Consider the following 24064-nt stretch of genomic DNA (forward strand, 5'->3'; position numbering starts at 1 on the left):
TTGCTTATTTACATTTTCACTTAGTAATAAGCCAGGGAGATTTTTGTATGTCAGTAAATATTCTACACACTTTTCATTTTTATTATAATATGAAAGTGAAAGTGAAGTCTCTCATCGTGTTCGACTCTTTTCGACCCTGTGGACTGTAGCCCACCAGGCTCCTCCGTCCATGGGATTCTCCAGGCAAGAGTACTGGAGTGGGTTGCCATTTCCTTCTCCAGGGGATCTTCCCAACCCAGGGATCGAACCCAGGTCTCCTGCATTGCGGGCAGACACTTTAACCTATATTATTATATGGGTGGACCATAATTCAGTTAATCAACCCCCTATTGAGGAATGTTTAAGTTGTATCAGTTTTTAATATTTATATCCAATGCTTAAGTTATAGTGTTTCTGCAAGAAGTATCCTGGCAACTAAATCTTTGCCCAGATATTTAGTAATTTCCTTTAGGTAAGTACTGGAAGTGGTATTGCTGTGTCAGAAGTTATAGACATATTTAAGACTTTGCTGTGTTTCCCAAATTACTCTCCTGATGATCTGTATCAACTTTGTCTTCCCATTAGCTGACTTCAGGGGCTTATTTTCTTATAATTCTGCTAACACAAAGCATAATTATATTTTTATGATCAAAGCATAATCAAATTTTTAACAATTTCTTAGGTTCAAGTAGTATTTGTGATGTTTCAATATTATTGCCTATTTGTATTTATTTCTTAACAAATTGCTTTTTTAATTAAAACATTTTTATTTATTTATTTTTGACTGTGCTGGGTCTTCATTGCTGCGCGTGGACTTTCTCTAGCTGTGGGAAGCAGGGGTCACCCTCTAGTTGCCGTGGCTTCTCATTGCAGTGGCTTCTTTTGTTGCAGAACGCAGGCTCAGTGACGCATGGGCTTAAACAATTGCAGCTCGTGGTCACTACTCTGCAGCATGTAGGATTTTCCTGGACCAGGGATTAAACCCTTGTCCCCTGCATTGACAGGTGGATTATTAACCACTGGACTACCAGGGAAGTCCCTACTGCTTTTTAATTTGCCCAGTTCGGGAGGGAAGAGATGTTTGTCTTTTTCTTAATTAGTTTATGAGTACTCTTTACATATTAAGGACATTAAGATTTTTGTCATCGGTGTTTCAAATATCTTCAGATATCTTTGATAGTTTCAAATAGAACTATCTTTCAAAGTTCTGTTTGGCCTTTTGAGTTTAAAGACGTCTCTTCTCAGACAGCATTCCATCATAGCCCGTGTACCCACTTGCCACCACTCTTTCCTGGCTACTTGTTTTCTGGAAAGTATATTTTCAGTTAAGATTTAGAAAGGCGGAGATTGGGATGGGAGTTCTTGAGATGACAGGAGTAGAGCTCTTATAGGGAAGGCGGGGAGTGACTGCTGCCCAGTCTCAGGGTGTGCAGGCTTGAGTTAGGGAACAGGTGGCGGGCAAGTATCAGAGTTATCTGAGTCTGCCGACCCTTTTTGTTAGCGGGTATCTGTGCTAAGAAGTAAAGCAGACCTTCTTTCAGCAGAAGCCATTCAATTTCCACCATGTTTCGGTTTCTGCTGCTAACTTTGAATTCTTATCGCTTTGCTTATCTAATGGGTATTCTAATGAGGTGTCAAGAGAGTGCCCAGGACAGAGCAAGTCCTCAATAAATATTTGTGGACTGGATTTCCCTGGTGGTATAGTAGACAAGAATCTGCCTGTTAATAAAGGAGACAAGGGTTTGATCCCTGGTCCAGGAAGATCCCACATGCCACAGAGCAACCAAGCTTGTGCGCCACAACTAGCGAGCCCGAGTGCCTAGAGCCTGTGCTCTGCAACAAGAGGAATGACTGCAATGACAAGCCCGGGCTGCGCAGCAAACAGTGGCCCTTGCTGCAACTGAACAAAGTCTGCTAGCAGCAGTGCAACATCCAGAGCAGGCCCTGCTTCCCCCAGATGTTTAAAAATACGTTTGTGGAGCAAATGAGAGGCTGCATTGAGGCTGCCTGCAAGATCTAAAGGTGCCCTGCATCTCCATAGTGGATCTGCTACCTGACTCGTGGGCAGAAACAGCCCGTATCTCCCTCTCTCTGAGTCCCAGACATCCCATTTCCTCTTCCATCTGCTCCATCTCTAGGTGAACGGTCCCTCCAGCCACCCTGAGTGCATCCATGTCAGAATCTGAGATGGGCTTTCCTCTTGCCCCAGCCCCCTTCCCCACCCAGTTAGAAGCATGGGAACAGGTTACAGACTGTGATGTGCACTCTCAGTGAAGGCCCTTGCTTTGGCTTTTATCTTCTCTGTGATCCCACCAGCTCTGAAGATTCCACTGAATGAGTGTTACAAAGACAAGCATTTTGTCTGCTTCAGAAATGTACCTCAACCTTATCATTGTGTAGGGGGAGGGAGTCTGTCCCATCACTGCTATGGGGAGACTGCCCACTTGTTCTGCCAGAGATTGGGGTGCTCCCTTCCACTAGTAACCCCCATCCATATGTGTTCAGGCCTTAGCAGTGGGGGCGGTTCACAAGTGTCCTAGACCATTGAAAGGGGCTTGTTCCCCAAGTGCTCTGTGTTCAGTAGCTTGATCATGTCTGATTCTTTGCGGCCCTGTGCACTGTAGCCCACCAGGCTCCTCCATCCATGGGATTTCCCAGGCAAGAATACTGGAGCGGGTAGCCATTTCCTCCTCCAGGGGATCTTCCAGACTCAGGGATCAAACCCTCATCTCCTGCACTGCAGGCAAATTCTTTACCAACTGAGCCATCCGGGAAGCCCTGTTCCCACAAGATGGGCTTGAAAAGGTGAATGAGCCATGAGGCCCAGACGGCAGCAGGGACAGCAACTGGCTGCTGACAGGTAGACCTCACCAGGCGGAATGTGGTTCCTTGTGTGAGGCCATGGCTGTGTCTGATGCTCAGGTGTCAGATGTGTGAGGCTCCTTTCCCCTGTGGAGACTGCTCAGCCGGGTGGCCCCAGGCACCGGCTGGGCAGGATGGGCTGTCCTCTTAACTTCACTTTGCTCCGTGTCTCTAAGCCTCCTTCCTATATCCCCTCCCACAGCCCATGGTCTTAATCAGAATTGGCTCCGTAGGGGGCTAAGACAATGTACTATATCTTTTTCTGTTACATACCTTGCCTCTCAACATTCAAGGGCCAAGATTTCTTTGTCCTCCAGTTCTCCTCTGACAACCTTCCTTTAAGTGATCATTTTCAAACTTTGGGGCTGTTATCTACAACAAGAAATGTATTTTACATCAAGATAGACTACACACATAAGTATATATGGGAAAATATAACCAAAAGTTTTGAGTAATAGTACTTTCACATGAAAGATGTGCTCTGACATTTTCTTCTCTAGTCTAGCCTGTCATTAAAAAGACATATTGGTTAACTTACTCAGCTGATGTCATGGGCTGCTAATGGTTCCCAGTGAGCAGTTTGAAAAACATTACCCTACAGCCATGGGTGACTCTGGTAGGAATGTAGGGTTGAGGTGGGGTGGGTGGGTAGGGGAAAACAAGTGAAGAATTTCCATGGGGCACAGAAGAGTCCTCCCATGGCAGGCTCACTCCTCTTCACTGAGTCGTTCAGTCTGGAGGGACACTCCAGGGTTCCAGCATGATTCTCACAGATGCCCGCCTGCCCCCAATTCTGCAATCCCCTCTCCACACCCCTGGCAGGAGCTGTGAGTGCTCATCTATCTTTAACTATTGAGTCTGTTTATTTATACACATAAAGCCACATCTCTCAAGGCCAAAACTGATGATTAAGGACAGGAAAGGTCTAAATCCATGATGAGGAAGAAACTATTTCCTAATTAGCAGCCTGCCTTCCTTTTCCTCTGTGTCTGTAAGTCATGTGATTGTGCGGGGTTAAAGTTTCGTTTCTTTCTGTCCCTTCTTTGGGGCTGTAGAGTCTATCGGTGGCCCCTCCATTCACATCATCCAGACGGTCCCAGAGTCGGCTCTTCTCACTGGGACTTAGTGTAATCATATTGAAGGCCTTCGTTCTCATCTGCAGGGAAGGCAGAAAGTAGAAAATGTCTAAAAGACATTTTGCACAGGGCTGGCACATGGACACTGCTTATTTGCGACTAGCCAGAAGCACCAAGTTATGTTTCCAAGTGGACAATTCAAGAGAGGCTGCAGATGGAATTTTCCATGTTACTCCTGTAGGCCATGGAAAGTTGATAGGGGAGGGGAAGTGAACACTGAGATAGCATCTCATATCCCCTCAAGACCAGTGAAGTAGAGATTCTTTTTTTATTATCATTTTACTGCCAAGGGAGCTAAGGCTTTTGAGAGGTGCCAAGTTTTACTTTAGGTCACTTAGTAGTGCCTGCTGTTTGAATGACTCCAAAGCCATGTGTTTAACCCCAGCTGGAGCCACACCAACATGGCCCTCAAGGGGATTCAGAGCGATTCAGTCAGAGCAGGCCTGGGACAGCTTTCATAAGATCACTGGGCCCCCTAAGGACATCTCCCCCTCCATTGTGCCTCCTTTACCCCTCTGTCTGTTGACATATAGCCAGACTGTGAATGTAGTCTCTGACGTTCCCTGAGAAGCGTGGCTCTGCCCTCTAGTGAGGACATGAACTTGCACCCAACTTGGGAAACAAAAGGACTCATTCATTTCATACTCAATTACTGGGTACCTTGCTATAATAATCCGACCGCAGTGCGGGAGATCTGGGTTCGATTCCTGGGTTGTGAAGATCCCTGGAGAAGGGAATGGCTACCCACTCCAGTATCCTGGCCTGGAGAATTCCACGGACTGTATAGTCCATGGGGTCGCAAAGAATCAGGCACAACTGAGCAACTCTCACTTGCTATTTTCTAGGGTTCCTATCATGAGTAAGGCATGGTGCCTGCCCTCTGAAGCTTGCACTCTAGTTGGGAGAGAGACATAGAAGTGCAGCGTTGTCCTGCTGTTCGATATATGTTTTCACCGATTGCAACCATCTCTGTCTGCGGCAGTCAGGGGAGGCATATCAGAGCAGAAACAACTGAGCTGGGCATTGAAGGATCAGTAGGAGTTCACTACATGCAACAGACTGAGGCTCAGAGGGGAAAGGAGGGGAAGCGAACTCACACTTAATGAGCGTGCTGTGTGCCAGGCACCTCTCTCATCCTATCTTGTTTAATTTTCATGACAACCCTGTAAAGAGATATTATTATGACCTTATGCTAAGTGCGTGGTGCTAGTCATAAAGAACCTGCCTGCCAATGCAGGAGATGATTTGATCCCTGGGTCAGGAAGATCCCCCTGGAGAAGGGCATGGCAACCTTACAGGTGAGGAAACAGATGTTCAATGAATTTCCTGAGAGGTTCTTCAACTGTGGTACATGGACCTGTGGGGGAATCCCCAGAACTTTGAGCAGGTCAGCAAGGTTAAACGTGTTTCCACAATAACACTAAGATGCTGTTTGCGCTTTTCACTGTGTTGATATTTGTACCACTGGTGCAACAGCAATGGAAAAGTGAAACTGATGGTGCCTTAATACTAACAGGGCTTTGGCACAAAAGTTGTACTGGTTGTATTTTTCACCAAAGGTCCATCTAGTCAAACCTATGGTTTTCCCAGTAATCATGTATGGATGTGAGAGTTGAACTGTAAAAAAGGCTGAACGTTGAAAAATTGATGCTTTTGAACTGTGGTGTTGGAGAAGACTCTTGAGAGTCCCTTGGACTGCAAGGAGATCAAACCAGTCAATCCTAAAGGAAATCGATCCTGACTTTTTGTTGGAAAGACTGATGCTAAAGCTGAAATTCCAACACTTTGGCCATCTGATGTGAAGAACTGACTCCTCTGAAAAGACCCTGATGCTGGGAAAGATTGAAGGCAGGAGGAGAAGGGGACGACAGAGGGTGAGATGGTTGGATGGCATCACTGACTCACATGAATTTGAGCAAGCTCCAGACAGGGAAGCCTGGTGTACTGCAGACCATGGGGTCTCAAAGAGTCGGACACGACTAAGTGACTGAATAACAGCATGTAATTTGAAGGGGAAAAAAAAAGCCAGTACTCACAGTTTGAAAAAGAAAAGCTAGTTTTATTGAAAAATGTCCCTGATAAAGCTGTGCAATCATTGATTTTACTAATCTTGATCCTGGAGTACCTGTTTTTGTAATGTTTTCTGTGTTGAGATGGGAAGTATGCCCAGAGCACTTCTGCTGCCCCTGGGGAAATGACGATTGTTGCAAGAAAAAGCACTTGGTGACTGCTCAAGTGGCATGTTGAACTAGCCTTTTGTTTTAAAATTTAAAAAGTGGAATATTGTTTTTACTTGAAAGAATGACTGACAAGCTATGATTATTCAGACTTGGGCATTTGATAGATATTTTCTTGGAAATGAGTGAGCGAGCCTGCTACTTTAAACTGACATTTATCATTTGTTACCCATCATAAAAGTTGAGCTTTCAAACAAACATTGGAATTTTAGAACACTTCTGTCTTGCGTTTCCCAGTATTTAATGACTTTTCTGATGAGATTACTTCCCAAATGACCAACGCAAGATGTTACAGAGTCCTGCATGGGTGAAAGAGTTATTCAAAATGCAAGATAGGACAACAGATTTTAATGTAACAGTACGAAATGTTTATCACTCTGCTTTCAGATTTCACTCTGCAGCTAACCTTTAAGAAATACTACTTGTCAAGTTTTGGTGTAGTATGAGAGAAGAATATCCACAGTTATCTGAAAACTTATTAAAATGCAACTCCTTTTCCATCTATATGTCTGGTTGGATTTTCTTCATAGATGTCAACTAAAACAAGACATCTCAATGGACTGAATGTAGACAAAGATATGATAATCCAGCTAGGCATTAAAGAGTTCTGCAAAAAGTAAACAGTGTCGCTTTCCTTTTTCCTTTGTTTTGGAAGTTATAGTTATTTTTCATAAAAATATGTCACTTATGTTAACATGTACTGGGCTTATTTTTGTTAATGTAAAATTAATTACCAAATAAATATTTTAAAGTGCTTCAGTTTTAACCTCAAATACAGTAAAAGTCGATAGATACAAGTTACCTTAGTTTTACTTAAGCTCCTTAGGGTTCTTAATTTTTAAGAGTGACATTGTGTGACCAAAAACTTAAGAACTGCTGCCCTAGGGTCTCTGATAAAATAAGTGTTCTATGGTGATCGGTGTCATCTCAAAGTCCACGTGCTTTTCCCTCAACAATGATTTTCAGCAGGTGGTGGAGTGGGTGGGGCTCATCCTCTCCCGCTGGGAAAGATTTATCAGGACCTCTGAGGGGACTCAGGGGGCCTGAATCTTTGTCTTAAGTCTACCAATCCTCCATTGGATGTTTCTTTCTCCTCGATTTTCTTTACTCCTTTCTCTGTTGTTGCATGCATGCGTGCTCAGTCAGTCGTGTCTGACTCTGTGACTCCATGGATTGTAGCCTGCCAGGCTCCTCTGTCCATGGGATTTCTTAGGCAAGAATACTGGAGTGGGTTGCCATTTCCTTCTCCAGGGTATCTTCCTGATCCAGGGATGGAACCCGAGTCTTCTGCATTGGCAGGCGGATTCTTTACCGCTGAGCCACCTGGGAAGACATTGTTCCCTTCCTCCAAATCTGTCCCCAGACCTTGCATGTGTCCATGACCCCAGCTGCTCCCCTCTTCCCTTCCTGCTCGGAACTGGGCCATGGGGGCTGGACCTGCAGAAAGGAAACAGACAGTGCTCAGCTTCAGAGGACTCAGGGGTCCTGGGGGATGTTTCCAGAGGCTCCAAGGGTCAGTCCAGGTAGGACACTGTGAATGCTGAGCAGTCTGGGTGGAGCCACAGGCTTCTCACTGAAGGGTCTTGCACAGTTGGGGTTGAATTGGTGATCTTTCATATCCAACCCAAATATAAGTTCTGTGTCTGGCTGAACACTTTAAATCGTTTATTAAGCACAGAATCATTCCCGTCCTGATGCTTAATGGAAAAGCCAGACACGTTTGGCCCCTCCTGTTCCTCTCATCCACCCCTCAGGCCCAAACACCACAGGAAAGGCTCAGCAGGCTCCCGCCTGGGGCACTCAGCAGCGTGAGTTCTTGTCCCTTCTGTGTCCACTCACCCTAGCCCTCACGAGCAGGTAAAATAGCCCGTTTCAGATAGATGCCTTCAAGGTGAGAGAGAGGAGGATCCTTTTTTTTTTAGATTGAGGTAAAATTCACAAACCCTAAAAGCCACCATTTTAATAATTTAAAAATGTACAGTGTAAATGGTCTTTAGTACGTTCACTATGTTGTACAATCGTCATCATTATCTAATTTCAGAACATTTCATCACCCCGAAAAGAAATCTCCACGAAGGATTCATTTGCCATTCCCATCTCCCTCTAGGCTCCTGGAAACACCTAACCTATTTTCTGTCTCTGTGGATTTCCCTATTCTGAACATTTCACATAAATGGAATCATACATTATGTGGAGATAGATTTTTTTAAAAGAAAAATGGAATATTTTCTATGAAGATCATTCATTCTTAGAATCAGAAACTTGACAATTTCAAGACTTTATTTAGAAATTCTGGAGGAACAATAACAGACTCATTAAGAAGAGTCAGGCTGAGTTTGGGGAGAATGTAGATGTTGGCTGAGTCCCTTTGCTGTCCACCTGAAACTATCACAACACTGTTAATCAGCTATACTCGGATACAAGTAAAAAATTAAAAAAGAAGAGCCAGGCTGGCACTTCCCTGGTGGTCCAGGGGCCGAGACTCTGAGCTCCCAGTGCGAGGGGCCTTGGATCCCTGGTCAGGGAGCTAGACCTCACATGCGGCAGCTCAGAGTGCCCAGCCACAGCTAAAGATCCCGTGTGCTGCAACTAAGAGCCAGAGCAGCAACATAAATAAATAAAAATAAAATATTGAGAAAAAGAAGTTAGGCTGGGTCTTTTCCTTTAGACGATCCTTCAGATGGGGCTGCTGTTTCTCCATCCCAGGGCTGAGAGGCGTGTGTGATTGGCATTGGGCTTTCACTGCAGACCGGGGGCATTCTCAGGGACCTGTGGGTTTTGTAAGGTTTCCTTTGGGGGCCGGCTGCAGTGCACATCTGGGAACTAGCCCTCACTTGGGGAAGGTGCAGAGTGGGGTATGTCTCTTCATTCACCTTCTGTGTCTCTTGTAGGTGTGAAGAAGAGAACCAAAGTCATCAAGAACAATGTGAACCCTGTGTGGAATGAGGTATGTCCTCTGCGGGATGAGTCAGGGGGCTCAGTGGCTTTTCCAGTGGTGTTGTCTTCCAGAGGAGGGGCTCTGGTCTGGATCGCCAAGGAATCCTCCGGGCACGAGGAACCCGGGAGGAGAGGCGGTGTCCTGGCCGGGGTCTGCCCTCTGCTGTGACGGCAGCGTGGAGAGGAGTGAGGAGTGCACTTCTCTGCTCCTCTCTGGCCAGGCCAGCCGGGTGGAGGCTGTGTTCAGATCGCCTGTCTCCCTTACACAGGCTGTTGTCTTTACCCAGAGCCTCCTCCTCCCCACGTTGCTCCCTGGCTCCTCCTCTGCCTCCTGCTGGCCTCTGCCCCACTCCTCAACCAGCTTGCTTTCTTTTCCATTTTTAGTTTGGGTTACATTGAATACATTGTTTTAGAAAAACTGACAGTGTTTAGGTAATTTAAACCACAGGAAGTAATTGCCTGTTTGCAGTAACTTATCTGTGCAAATGATTTGCTTAAAGCATTTTGCAATAGCCTTTAACAGTTTTAGTGACTAAATCTCTGTTGGGAGATGCTCATTTATTTGCTCACCAATTCAGGTTCTTGTCGGTCAGTGTGTTATCTGCTCAGAGATTCATCATTCTCTAATTGGCAAAAGAATTGGCTCCCATCGGCTGTATAACTTGCTCTTGTTTGAGACTTAGTCAGCCAGCTTTCTTTATATGGCTCCCTGGTCATCTTTGGAAGCCCTGGCTGCCTTGTGTGGGTAGGGTCGAGGTGCATGGGGTGCCTTTGCTCTGAGAAGGATCCTGGGATTACGGGAGACCTATGTGGCACTAAAGCATGCTGTCACCAGGGGCCTGACTGCTCCATGAGCACATTGAGGGCCCTGCAGAGTCACCTGGCGTTTTCCCCAGCTGTGCTCCTGGTGACTGGTAGAATTGAGTTGTGGGGAGGGGGTCACAGGGGTCTGGCCTCTTCTGCTGCCTTCAGCTCTCGCTGTCAACTTCTGAAGCCCTGGGACCCTGCCACTCACGTATTCATTCTTCTGCTCGTGCATCCCTCCCTCCCCCAGCAGTGGTCGCAGATGCCCCCTCAGTGCCAAGGGGGAACCAGACACAGTCTCTTCTCTTCTAGGGGCCCACGGATTAAGACATCTTTTCTCCTTTTCTTCCAGGGATTCGAGTGGGACCTCAAGGGTATCCCCCTGGACCAGGGCTCCGAGCTTCTTGTGGTGGTCAAAGACCATGAGACAATGGGGAGGAACAGGTGAGGCCATGGTGAGGGGGGGCTCTGTGACCTGTGGGTTTGTGTGGGTAGGGTCGTGGCAGACGCCGATTCCGGAATCTGGACTCTGGAGAGCTGGAGTTTAGTGAAGACCTGCCACTCATGGGCCTGGCCCGAGCGGGAGGGGAAAGGCTTGACTGTAGCGTCAGAAACTCAGCTGGGGTGAACTGGCAGGGAAGGAAGATGGGCTAGAGTCAGATGGGAGCATGTTTCCCAGGACAGCCTGTGCCCCAGGGAGCAGGGAAGAGAAAGCTCTCTGGGTCCTGCTGCAGCCCCGAGGTGCCTGGCACGGCCCTCTCTCCCCACCCACTGCAAGAGACGGGTGAGCAGAGCAGCCACTGGCGGGAGCGCTCCAGGAGGGCTTCATGCAAGAGGTGGGACTCGAGGTGAGAGCTGTGGTTTAGAAGTCAGGACAGTGATCGCAGTCCACGCTGGCTGCCCACCGTCCCGTGGCAATGTTTCCTGATGTCATTTCATGTGTCAGTTTGTAGTGGGGAGGGTTTCCAGGCAGGGGAAATAGGAGGAGCAGAGTTCCAAGTTTTGTGGTGGTAAAAGTAGGCTCTTTGGCCGATGGCAGGTCCTTCCTCTTGTACTGAGCTCCTGGCCTTTTGTGTGCTGGTGGTCAGGGTGTGGGGAGTGGGCATGGCCAGCCGAGCTTGCAGACTGATGGCCCTGTTGATTGCGGGGTGGGGTGGCCTGGGAGATACCAGGTGTGAGGGCACCCAGTGCTGAGCCTTAAATGTGATGGTGGGGGTTCAGCAGCCCCTGCTGGGTCTGACGGTGCCGGCAGGAGTGGGTTCCTGCTCTCGGTGCCATTGGCCGAGGTCCAGACCCAAGAATCAGGCATGGACTTGGCTGTTTTGTGACCTGCTGACAGTGGAACTTTTGTTTGGGAACTGGGTGAGCTGGTGTCTGGGGCCCGGCTGTCTTTCCCTGGGGTGGGGGAGGGGAGAAGGGAGGAGGGAAGATTCTGATCTGGGGAAGGCCCACAAGGGTCTCAGGCTGCAAAATATCCGGAAGTTTGAAATCTTAAAAAGCTTGGAAAAAACCCAACGGCCACAGTCTCTGCGGGCCGTGAGTGCAGAGCTTGGTACGTGTGGGGAGGACGGGGGTGCTTTCAGTGCGCCCTCCCAAGGTGGGGCTGCAAGTGTGGGGCCCAGGGCGTCTTGGGTCCGTATTGTCCAGTCTGGACCTCAGCAGCCCCCACCTGCACAGGAGCAGGGTCCGGAATTAGTTCACACTAAACTACTCCAACACAGTCGTTTTGTGGGAAAAAGGCAGCTTCTGACAAGTATGGATGGTGGACCTGCGGGTGAGGGGGGAGCAGCGCTGGAAGCTTTCCAGGTCCTGGAAAGCTTCTTGGAGGAGGGCCACACAGGCTGAGTCGGAGGCCAGAGTCGGCTTGAGAGAGGAGAGGAACGGAGGGCCTTCCTCTGTCAGTCACACAGGGCCGTGGGCTAAGGCCTTACAGGTGGGACCGAGTCACACAGCTTGTGCCGCCCAGTGAGAGGGGAGCAGGGGGGCCCGACTGGGAGGGGGCCTCCAGCATCAGGCTGAGGATAATAATAGCAAATCCACAACAGCTGATGTTTACCGAGAGCTTAGCCAAGTGTCTGGTCCTATGCTGAGTCTTTATATAAAGGATCTTTTTTAATCGTTAGGGGTTGCTGTTATACCTGTCATCATTACAGAGGGAAATCGAGGCTCCAGGAGGCCGGGTGATTTCCCTGAAGGTTAGTGATGGCAGAGCTGTGATTGAAGGGCGGGTCTTCAACATGGTCAGAATCACTGTGTCCCTGCACCTCTCAGAGTCTCCCGGAAGCCCCAGGCGGGTGCTAGGCCCTTCTGGAAGGAGCTTAGCAAGGCAAAGGCATGCAGAGGAAATGCAGGTTTCATTTTCATGATCATATTCAGCATTTTTCAGGCCCTGTGGGGAGATTTCTAAGACCAGGAAGGCAGCAGGGTTCAAGAACACATTTTTGATCAGTTCAAGAGCCAGGCTGGCCTTTGGGGTGATACCAGGCCAGTGTCACACATGGATCGGCCTGGCCCTGTGGGTTGGAGGTCACAGGAGGGACAGGTTGGATCGCACCTTGGAACCCTCTCGTTGGCCCCTGTGGGTGTCCTTTAGCTCCCAGGGGGAAGTCAGCTCTCTGAAAACCAGTTTCCCCCATGACCAGGTCACTGTGAGACCAGTGTGCTGGAAATCAGTTCCTCAAACATTAGTCTGCAGAAGACCTAATTGACAAAGCTTTCTAATTTAAACAGAAACTTCTTTCCCATAACTATTTGATTGTTATTTTTTGAGTTTTATAAACAGTTATCTTGATTTTGTATTTCTAGCAGTTAAAAATTATTAATGGGCTTCCCTGGTGGCTCAGCTGGTAAAGAATCCGCCTGCAATGTGGGAGACCTGAGTTTGATCCCTGGGTTGGGAAAATCTCCTGGAGAAGGGAATGGCTACCCACTCCAGTATTCTGGCCTGGAGAATTCCATAACTATAAAGTTCATGGGGTGGCAAAGAGTCAGACATGACTGAGTGACTTTCACTTCACTTCAAAAATTATTAAATTTTAATTCAGCTGAATTTAAAATTACATTCACAAACACCTGAAGAATTTAAGGAATAATAGAGTTTTGGTTTCGTTGTTGGAGCTGTTGCCAGAGTGGGGTATGCAGGCTGGAGAGCAGTTTGACTGGATGGAAGGTGTATGGGGGTAAGCCCAGTGGAGCCGCAGAGGGGAGGCGGGTACACACAGGTTCTTCTGTCAGGCCCCCATGGTTGGACCACACAGCACATTCACTCTGCTCCTGAAATTTGAGAAAAGAATCCCAGATTAAAGTTATTAGCATTTCTAAGGCTGTGAAAGTGAGGAACCTTTCCAGGAAGCGACAAGAGCAGCCACATGACATTTTACATTCTGAAAGATAAAAGGGAAAAAAAATAGTGAATTCAATTTAATGAACATTTTATGTGAAACACCTACTTACTACCCTCAAGTTGTCAGTGTCTGGTCAGGAAGCAAATAGGGAAATAATGGGTGTGACGTTGACCGTTGGCATCAGACTGTCCTCGGTGTCAGTGAGGCCCACAGGGTTGTCACGAGGTGGTCCCTTCATCCCTGGCCGTCCCGGTGCTCTCTGAGCCCCACCAAGGGTCCTCCCAGGTCTTCTTCCAGCAAAGCCTCTGCCTCCCCTCTGCCTCCTCCTCTCCTTCTGCCAAACCTCCATCCCTGCCTCCTGCTGTTCCTAGAGTCCCCTCAATGCCTCACGCATTCTTTCCAGCCCCTCACTTGCACCTCTGTCTCCAAAGGTCTTTGGCTTTGCTCCCTTTCCCTCCTGGCCCCTCTCCTTTTATCCGTTCTCTCCTATGACTCTTCCCCCACTTCCACTCTCCTCTCTTTCCCGTGGTTTCTGTGTTTCCTCCATGGCTGCTGGCAGTTTTGAGTGACCTTGTTGTGCCAAACTGGTCTGCTGGCCTGGAGTGGGGTCTTGGAATCTCTCAGGAGGGGAACCTCTCAGGCGGGTTCCTATCTCTGGGCCATTTAGCATCCCACCCACCCTGAACCGACTGCAAGGGTGGATCAAAACTGTGTCCATAAAATCAGATTTCAAGTGCAAAAAGGAAGCGTCACTCCTCTGGATGGGAGACACTTGTGCCGATCCAGCTAGGGTGGGTCCTGGACTTGTGTCCCAGGCTGCATTCAACAACTTCCTGTTTACTCTGGGCTTCTCAGAAGGATGTTGGAGGGGAAGCTGACCTTGATCCCTGACCAACTGCTTGACCGCTGGAACGCTGAGCCCAGAAGTTCCCAATCCAGGCTATGAGACACAGTAGCACCACTGGCAGTTTTGACACAACACACCAGTGCCTGGCCCACCTGCAAGTTCTGACTTAACTGGGGCCAGGGCCTGTGCATCATTACGAACTCCCGGGTGTTAGGGAGTGAGAACCAGTCATCTCCACTCTAGACCAGTGAGTGCTGCTGGATAGAACTTACTGAGATGATGAAGTCATTCTGTGTTGGCTAGTGTAACTGAGGAACTGAATCTTAAATTTTGCTTAATTTAAATTTAAATAGTTCATTTGCATGTGTAGTGGCTCTTTGCTGTGTGGGACAGTGCAGCTCTAGATTTTTGGAACAGAGCTCCAACCCTGGGTGCATCTTAGAATGACTTACGGGCTTTACGATAGATCAATGTCTGGGCTCTGCAGCAAATTGACTAAAGGAGAAGGTAGAGTCGAGTGCAGGCCTCAGCACTTCTTGAATCCGCACAGGGGAGGGGAGGCCAGTGTGCACCAGGGCTGAGCACCCACGGCATTAGCGCAAGGAGTGGCTCTCAGTTTTTTCATGGATTAACTAAGAAGTAAATATAATTCTTGCTGTAGTTTATCGATGTAGTTATTGGTAGAAATGATTACCATACAATAATCATGGGCAAAATTGTTAAGGAAATTAAAAGACTGACTGAGGGATTCCATTGGTAACTGTGAACATTGGCCTGAGAGAATTAGACTTAACAGAATTCCACAAAAGAAAACTCAAGAATGGGAGAGACCTATAGTTGATAAAGCTTGATCTTTTTGTACCAGAAGATGGAAAAAACAAAAAACAAACAGCTTTGCACCAAACCTATGTTGGGAATGTAAATAGAAAATAATTGTTACCAATGAGAATAATTTAGGTAAAATAAAAATGAAGATCGAAAAAAGGAAAGAGTTTAATTACACTGTATAGAAAATACATCAACAAATTAAATGGGTTTAATTTAATTTGTTCTGAAAAATGCCTTTCCAGTGGAAATTAATTAATGTAGGTGTATTTTTTTAAATTTAAATGTTTGGTAAATATAAATATGGACACAAAAGTCTCCTTGGGGTCAAAGTATCCACTTGTCAAAACACCAGGGTTACAGAATTCCCTGGTGATCCAGTGGTTAGGATTCTGTGTTTTCCTGCTTTCACTGCTGAGGGTCCAGTTTGATCCCTGATCGGGGAACTGATATCCCACAAGCTGAGCGGCATAGCAAAATCAAAAACAAGAAGCATAAAACATCTGTGTCAAAATGATGCTCATCTTGATTACGGTAACTCACTGGCTCCAGGCCTAGCCAGGCCTGGGGTAGGGTGGCCAGATTCAACAGAGAAACATACAGGACAGACAGTTAATTTTGAATGTCCCAAGTGTTGCATGAGACATACTTATATTAAGAAATTCCCCATTGTTTATCTGAAATGAAAACTTAACAGGCAGTACTGTACTTGAACTGGCAACTCTACCCCAGGGGGCCTGTGCACCCAGGCCCTTCAATCAGACAGTAAAGAAGGAGACCCAGGTTGACACCAAGAATCAGCTAGAAGGCACATTACTGTTTTCAGGAAGCATTCCTTTAGGCGCTCACTATAGCATTTTCTTTGGACAAGCGTGGTCCACCCCCAACCTTTCAGCAACCTGGTGACTCTATAAAGTGGGCCATTGAGGGCTGTCTCAGCCACACACAGAGCCTTGCCTGCCTTCGTCTGCCCTGCGACCTGGGTTGCCTGTGTGGAGTCTGCCACTGAGGAGGGCCCAGAAGGCAGCTCCCCACGCACGGTGCTCCCGTTCTTCCTCCTCAGCTGCTCCTCCTCCCACCCCCTCGTTGGGCCCCGTGAGCTGATGGAGTGGAACCAGTATAGACTTTGGGAAGATGTGCAGTCTAGTCGCAATAGCCCTGCTGCCTTGGGCAGGTCCTCACGTCAGCTCCCTGAGCCTCCATCCCCTCCTCCTTATGCAGCGTTAACTCAAGTGCACAGGCCCATCTCAGGGCCCTGCAGAGGGCTGCTCCATAAACGGCAGGTGGCACTTCCTCCAGGCACATTTCCTTTTTGTCCCTCATGTGCTGCCTTTGGCTGTCCCGGTTGCTTTGAGTCCCACTGCCCCAGCCCTTTCCCATCAAAGGCTCCTCTTAGCTGTCGTTGAAAAAGACTCATTCATACTCAAGTGTTGGTGGCAGCCTGTAGCTTAACTTTTGCTTTTTCTTAGACATGTTGGGGATGCTGCTTTATTCCCCAGTCTCTGCTTAGACCAAAAGAGAAATGATAATGGTGAGGGGTTAGGCACCACAATGGGCTCTGAGGAGACATTTTGGGAACGGTGGATCTTCCTGACATAGGTGACTGTCTTCTGTAGGGACAGCACTGAGTAGGTCTTGGCTCCCTCCCACCCCAGGTGGAGGTGGAAGGGATGTCCTGGTGTCTCCTGGGACAATGGGCTTAATCTGTTGAGGGAAAATGGGGCTTTCCAGGAAGAAGCTGAACATGAGTCAGTCGCATGCAAGAATGTAAGGAAGGCCGCAGAGGCGCCTGGGGGAGCAGGTCTGGCCAGTGGGTGTCTGCCACTCACCCCTGGAGTGGGTTGATGTGGCTGAGGGGTCCCATCCTGGCAGGAGCTGGTGGTCTTGATCCTCTAGGTTGTCTGCATAGCTGAGCAGGGCAGCAGTGGTGGCTGGCATGAGTCAGGGTCAAAGCTTCTCTCAGGAACTTCTCTGTCAGCAGTGAGTCTCATCCTGGCACTGCCTATGACCTGGACCTCTCTGAACCTCTGTTTCCACATCAGGACAGAGGCAATAACCGTACCATAATGCAGAGTTGGTGTGAATGTTTTAACGCCTACCCCACGCTTGGCACATTGAAGGTGCCCAGGATGTGGTAATAGCAGAATCCATATGGATGCACATAAGAAACCACACCAGCGTGTGAATATTGCAGCAAGCACGTGCTGCATGTGGACGCGTGCTATACGTCAATTTGCACACATTCTTTTCTTTATTTAGCTGTGTCAAGTCTTAGTTGTGGACGCTGGATCTCCCTTGCAGCACTAGGGCTCAGTAGTTCCGCAGCACGTGGAGTATTAGCTTTACCGTCGAGGATCAAACTTACGTCCCTGCATTGGAAGGTGGATTCTTAACCACTGGACCTCCAGGGAAGTCCCTGCACATATTCTTCTGTTTAAAAAAAATTTACAGAAAGCCCACAAGAGTACAAAAATTATTTTTAAAAACATAAGCATAAATAAGCTCCATTCTTAAAAGGTCACAAAGGAAATAGTCATGTTCTCCCATTCACCCCTTCCCTTCCCTACAGTGATGTCCACTGTTGATCACTTGGTGCGTGTCTTCTTCATCTGTGAGCATCTGTTTACATACAAGTATATACATTTACTGACACAAAAGTGAGTCACGCCATGTAAAATGTCATTTTATCGTGGACCGTTTTCCCAGGTCAGAGGGTATTGATCAACCTCATTTTCAGTAGTCGTGTTATGTTCCATGGCGTGAGTGTACCATAATCTATCCCATTGTGCCCTTATCCACTGGTGTTTAGTTTCTTTCCTGGTTTTTCACTGAACATCTTTAACCAAATGTTGTTATGTTCTTATACTGTTTTTCCTTTAGGATAGGCCCTTAGAAATGAAATAGCATTTTCATCAGTTCTGACAAATGACTTTTCAAAGAGATGTCCTGGTTTACATCTATCAATAGTATTTAAAAAAAAAAATCAGTGTTTTATGTTTGCTACTGTGTTTCCTTGATTGCTTGTAAAGTTGGGCGTCTTTATCGCCCCGTATTTCCTCTTCTGTCAGTTGCCTGTCCTTCTGTTTTGAGGTGCTTGTTTTTTTCTTACTCATTCCCAGTAGTTTGTACACGTGGGATCTTGTCAGGAATATTGACCCCCAGTCTGTTTTAAGTGTGGAGGGTATTTTCTCTCTGTCTTTCTATTGGTTGCTTTGTCCTGGTGTCTTTCTTACACGGGAATGGATGTTCACCCAAATGTGCCTGTCGCATAGGCATTAAGAAAGGCAGAGAGGCAGTCTGTTGTTGCTAGAAGTCGGGGAAAGTAGGCCTGTGTTCCACTTCCAGGTTTCAGCAGGCCAGTTGGCTGGCCTCCGGAATCCTTGGGAGGAAGGTGATTTATTTCTTTATGACTGCTCCGGATCTTTGTTGTTGCACGTGAGCTTTCTCTAGTTGCCGCGCGCGGGCTTCTCGTGGTGGGTTCTCTTGTTGCGGAGCAGGGACTCTAGGCGTGCAGGCTTTGGCAGCTGTGGTTCATAGCCTCAGTATTTTCAGTGTGTAGGCTCAGTAGTTGTGACACATGGTCTCAGTTGCTCTGAGGCATGTGGGATCCTTCCAGACCAAGGATCGAACCTGTGTCCCCTGCACTGGCAGGTGGATACTTAGCCACTGAGCCACCAGGAAGCCTGGCAGGCAGACTCCTAACTACTGGACCACTAGGGAAGTCCGGGAGGCAGTTTTGAGGCAGGAATATTTATAGTTCACCATCCTCTGGTTCCCAGCATCCTCAGAAGCACTGACCATATCCTTATTTTCCAAGGATTTTTATACCTATGCATTTTGTCCCGGATTCTATTCAGGATATCCCTGGGTTTCAGAATAGTTTTTCTTTTGTCTTTTTTTGGACTGAAGTGGACAACTATTTAGAGTTACCCTGGGCACCCCTGGGGAATCAGATCCTGGCAGGAAGGCCGCCAGAGGCCAGGCAGGCTGGGTGTGTGTGTGTGTGTGTGTGTAATATCCGGCTCTTCTCATTTCCTGCTCCTCATGGCTAGGTATGCATGGCTGGAGGGACCACCACTCATGGTGTCTCCTCACCGGTGTCCTTAAACTTCCCCCAAGTCTGTGTGCCTGCGTGTGTGTGTGTGTGTGTGGGTGTGTCCTGCCAGGTCAGGGGCTATCTGACTTTCCTGTTGTGCTAACTCACCAAATCTAATGAGGAAGGTGCAGCTGAGTCATTGATGAATGGGTTTGAGTGGTAATACATATATTTTTAGTTGATATGTCTTTTTCTTAGTTTAAAAGATAAAGAATGAGAAACTGACACATGGAGACCCTTCTAGAGTTTATCTGGGGAAATAAGTTCAAACCCAGAGAAATTTCAAAAATAGAACAAAGAACATTCACACACTCTTTACTCAGATTCACTTACTGATAATGCTCTATTCCATTTTTTTATTCTCCCACTATCTCCTCTCCCTCCTTCCTCTTCTTTTCTCTCTCTCCCACTTGACGATAAGTTTTACTCATCATGGCCCTTTATCTTTAAATACTTCCATGTATATTTCCTACAAATAGGGATTTTTTTTTTTACATAAGTACAGTAAGTTACCAATTTCAGTAAATTTAACACAGTTGCCTACTTTAATCTACTGTTTGTATTTTAATCCCATCAACTAGCCACATTACGTCTTTTATAGAACTCCCCCACCCCCTTTTCCTGTAGAGGATCTCCAGTCTAGACTCTCACACTGAATTTCATCAGCATATTTCCATAACCTCTTTTACTTTGGTTTACTTCCACAGTTGTGACGGTTTATATTTTTGAATAATGTGTGTGTGTGTGTGCTTAGTTGCTCAGTCATGTCCGACTCTTTGCAACCTCATGGACTGTAGCCCACGAGCTCCTCTGTCCATGGAATTCTCCAGGCACAAATACTGGAGTGGATTGCCGTTTCCTCCTCCAGGGGATCTTCCTGACCTGGGGATTGAACCCAAGTCTCCTGTGTTTCCTGTATTGCAGGTGGATTCTTTACCTGCTGAGCCATCCAGGAAGCTTTGAATAGTATAATACCCCAATTAAAAAATTGAACATTCCTCAAATGAAAAAAGAGTAGTCCTCATTTGGAGTTTGCCTGATGTCTTTCTCATAATTAGATTTATGATCAGATTGTGTTACTGACTCCTGGCTGGAATCTGTCATAGTTTATCTCCTACTTGTGCCACAGTTGTGTTTTGTCTCAGGATCTGGAGATACATGGTATCCCTCCTTGGTGATATTCTTTTCAATCACCTGTCAAGGTATTGTCTAATTTTTCCATTGTGTCTTTATTGTTATTTTTTCCTCCTTGAAGTATATTAAGAGACACTTTAATACTCTGCAAATATCCTGCTCCTCATCAAAATATCCCTCTAGATTTAACATCCACCGGTGCCTCTTGACTGATTCAGTCTTTACCATGAAGGTTGTGAACTGGTTCTCCATTGCCAGCACTCCCTTCGTAATTTACCAGTCTGGGCTGTGGAAGCCTTTCCCGTGGGAGGCTGTTGTCTTCTTTGGACTGCTGCACCTGTTCATTCTTCAGCTCATGGCACCACGGCAGAGGGGAGACCTGGAGTACTGATGGGGGATACGCACCCTTGCAGGTATGGAGGCCACTTTCAGTGGAAGAGCCTCTCTCTTAGCCTCTCCCTCAGCCATGCCTGCCACAGGCCCGGCTGCCTCTCTCTGGCTGGCTGCTTTCTCCTGGGGTCTCAGCCAGACCTGTTCCCCACACAGGACCCTTCCCTTCCTGCCTCTCATCAGTTCCCTAGAGGAGGGGCAGGCACTGGGAAGCACCAGGGTCAGTCAGGAGGCAGAGGGGGTGAGAGGAAAGTGCGTACAGGAGCCTTTACTGTGGTTTCCTCAGGCAAGAAGGGGCTAGGCGGGGTAAGCAGAAAGTGAAAAGGAACTAAAGAGCCTCTTGATGAAAGTGAAAGAGGAGAGTGAAAAGGCTGGTTTAAAACTCAACATTCAAAAAACTAAGATTGTGGCATCAGGCCCTATCACTTCCTGGCAAGTAGATGGGGAAACAATGGAAAGAGTGACAGGCTTTATTTTTGGGGGGCTCCAAAATCACTGCAGATGGTGACTGTAGCCATGAAATTAAAAGACACTTGCTCCTTGGAAGAAAAACCATGACCAACCTACACAGCATATTCAAAAGCAGAGACATTACTTTGCTGACAAAAGTCCATCTAGTCAAAGTTATCGTTTTTCCAGTAGTCATGTATGGATGTGAGAGTTGGACCATAAAGAAAGCTGAGCGGTGAAGAATTGATGCTTTTGAACTGTGGTGTTGGAGAAGACTCTTGAGAGTCCCATGGATGGCAAGGAGATCCAACCAGTCAATCCTAAAGGAAATCGATCCTAAATATTCATTGGAAGGACTGATGCTGAAGCTGAAGCTCCGATACTTTGGTCATCTGATATGAAGAAATGACTCCTTAGAAAAGACCCTGATGCTGGGAAAGATTGAAGGCAGGAGGAGAAGGGGACAACAGAGGATGAGATGGTTGGATGGCATCACTGATTTGATGGACCTGAGTTTGAGCAAGCTCTGGAAGTTGGTGATGGACAGGAAAGCCTGGCGTACTGCAGTCCATGGGGTTGCAAAGAGTTGAGCGTGACTGAGAGACTGAACTGAACTGAACTGAGGCAGGGTGAGTGGGTTTAGGAATGGCTGTGAGAGTGAAAGTGTTAGTCGCTTAGTCATGTTTGACTCTTTGTAACCCCAAGGAACTGTAGCCTGCCAGGCTTCTCTGTCCATGGGATTCTCCAGGCAAGAATACTGATGTGGGTCGAACATGGGTCTCCTGCATTGCGTCAGATTTTTTAGCATCTGAGCCACCAGGGAAACCCTTAGGGATGGCGGGTCTGAATAATTTCAGTGGGCTGTGGGGTGCTGGGCTGCATGGAGTTTTGTGTGCCTGGTCCTGGGGTTTCAGGGCAGGGGAATGTTGGCTGAGTGGGAGCACTCTGTAGAGGAGTGGTGGGGGTGTGGGCTCTGGACTGATTGGTTTGCATATGAAAGGTGCAGTTGCCAGTGAGTCCTTTACTGTCTCTAGGAATTGGCCAGCCCTGGGAAGGGCAGCCTCTCCAAATGAGCAAAGCCTTAGATGTCAAAATATGTTATGAAAATAAGGCATGATTAATACATCTCGGAATTAGATTTTTTTGAAAAAGATTGAACCATATCAAATTTATAGCTTGGGTTCCTGTTTCCATGGATGAGGCAAACCAAGGATTTTTTTGTGTCTTTCATGATGTGCTCACAGGGCTCCGAGGTATGTCCGCTAGTCCATGATTGGGTCTAAGGCCAGGCCTTTGGAGTCTGGCTCTGTCTGTTATTTGTGTGAAATCAGAAAAGTTAAATGCCTGAGTCCCAGTTTCCTCATCTGTAAGATAAAATGAACTAACACCAGTACACCACCCCACCGCTGTGACAGGTATAGTTGTAGAATGCTTGGCAACGTATCTAATATACACTCAGTCAGGAGGCAGGCAGCTGTTAGTAGAATGTAAGTTCCATGAGGTCAGGCCCAGTATTTTGTCTGATGTGCTAAATAAGTATTTGTTGAATGAATAAATCATAAAATTTAAAAAATGTTTTTATGCTCCATTTTTAAATTCAATTTTTTAGTTTGTAAAAAAAAATTAAGGAGCTATAAAACCAGAAATGATTTTAAAAAATGCAGCGAAATTCTGCCCTTTGTTTCTCCATCTGGTTCCATCTTTCTCTCATGGTTATAACTGTTTTTTGTTTCTTCTCTATCACTCATATTATTGCTTAATCACCAGTATAAATTCTGACTTTCCTATTTTTACACAATAGCTAGTATATTTATTTATTAAAATAGACTTTTTTGTATTGTGGTAAAATATAACATGGACATGGAACAACAGACTGGTTCCAACTAGGACAAGGAATACATCGAGGCTGTATACTGTCACCCTGCTTATTTAACTTCTATGCAGAGTACATCATGAGAAACACTGGGCTGGAAGAAGCACAAGCTGGAATCAAGATTGCCAGGAGAAATATCAGTAACCTCAGATATGCAGATGATACCACCACCCTTGTGGCAGAAAGTGAAGAGGAATTAAAGAGTTGGCTTAAAGCTCAGCATTCAGAAAACTAAGATCATGGCATCCAGTCCCATCACTTCATGGCAAATAGATGGGGAAACAGTGGAAACAGTGGCTGACTTTATTTTTCTGGTCTCCAAAATCACTGCAGATGGTGATTGCAGCCATGAAATTAAAAGATGCTTACTCCTTGGAAGGAAAGTTATGACCAACCTAGACAGCATATTAAAAAGCAGAGACATTACTTGGTCAACAAAGGTCCGTCTAGTCAAGGCTATTGTTTTTCCAGTGGTCATGTATGGATATGAGAGTTGGACTATAAAGAAAGCTGAGTGCCAAAGAATTGATGCTTTTGAACTGTGGTGTTGGAGAAGACTCTTGGGAGTCCCTTGGACAGCAAGGAGATCCAACCAGTCCATCCTAAAGGAGATCAGTCCTGAGTGTTCATTGGATGGACTGATGTTGAAGCTGAAACTCCAGTACTTTGGCCACCTGATGCGAAGAGCTGACTCATTTGAAAAGACCCTGATGCTGGGAAAGATTGAGGGCAGGAGGAGAAGGGGATGACAGAGGATGACATGGTTGGATGGCATCACCGACTCAATGGACATGGGTTTGGGTGGACTCCAGGAGTTGGTGATGGACAGGGAGGCCTGGCATGCTACAGTCCATGGGGTCACAAAAAGTAGGACATGAGTGAGTGACTGAACTGAACTGAAGATATAACAATTACCATCTTAACCATTTTTAAGTATATATATAGTTTAGTGATATTAAATACATTAGCATTGTGTAACCATCATCCCCATCCATCCCTGTAACTCTTTTCATCTGTAAAACTAAAGCTCTATACCCATTAAACAGTAACTTCCCATTGTCCCCTCCCTCCAGCCTCTGGCAACCAGCATTACACTTTCTGGCTACTCTAAGTAACAGGTAGCATATTATACACACTTTTTTGAACTTGG

At 46.7% G+C, this 24064-nt stretch overlaps 1 protein-coding gene across 16 annotated transcripts in view; it reads left to right on the plus strand.

The window, feature by feature from the left end:
* Window positions 1–24064, plus strand: part of DYSF (dysferlin) — a 225314-nt gene that overhangs the window by 16700 nt on the left and 184550 nt on the right. For all 16 annotated transcript variants that reach the window (XM_070379785.1, XM_070379787.1, XM_070379790.1 and 13 more), the window contains exons 2-3: window positions 9106–9161; window positions 10308–10399. In XM_070379785.1, the coding sequence (XP_070235886.1) occupies window positions 9106–9161; window positions 10308–10399 (148 nt within the window). The remainder of the gene's footprint in view (window positions 1–9105; window positions 9162–10307; window positions 10400–24064) is intronic.

Source organism: Bos mutus, chromosome 11 (genome assembly GCF_027580195.1).
Source record: "Bos mutus isolate GX-2022 chromosome 11, NWIPB_WYAK_1.1, whole genome shotgun sequence".
Classification (NCBI taxonomy): Eukaryota; Metazoa; Chordata; class Mammalia; order Artiodactyla; family Bovidae; genus Bos; species Bos mutus.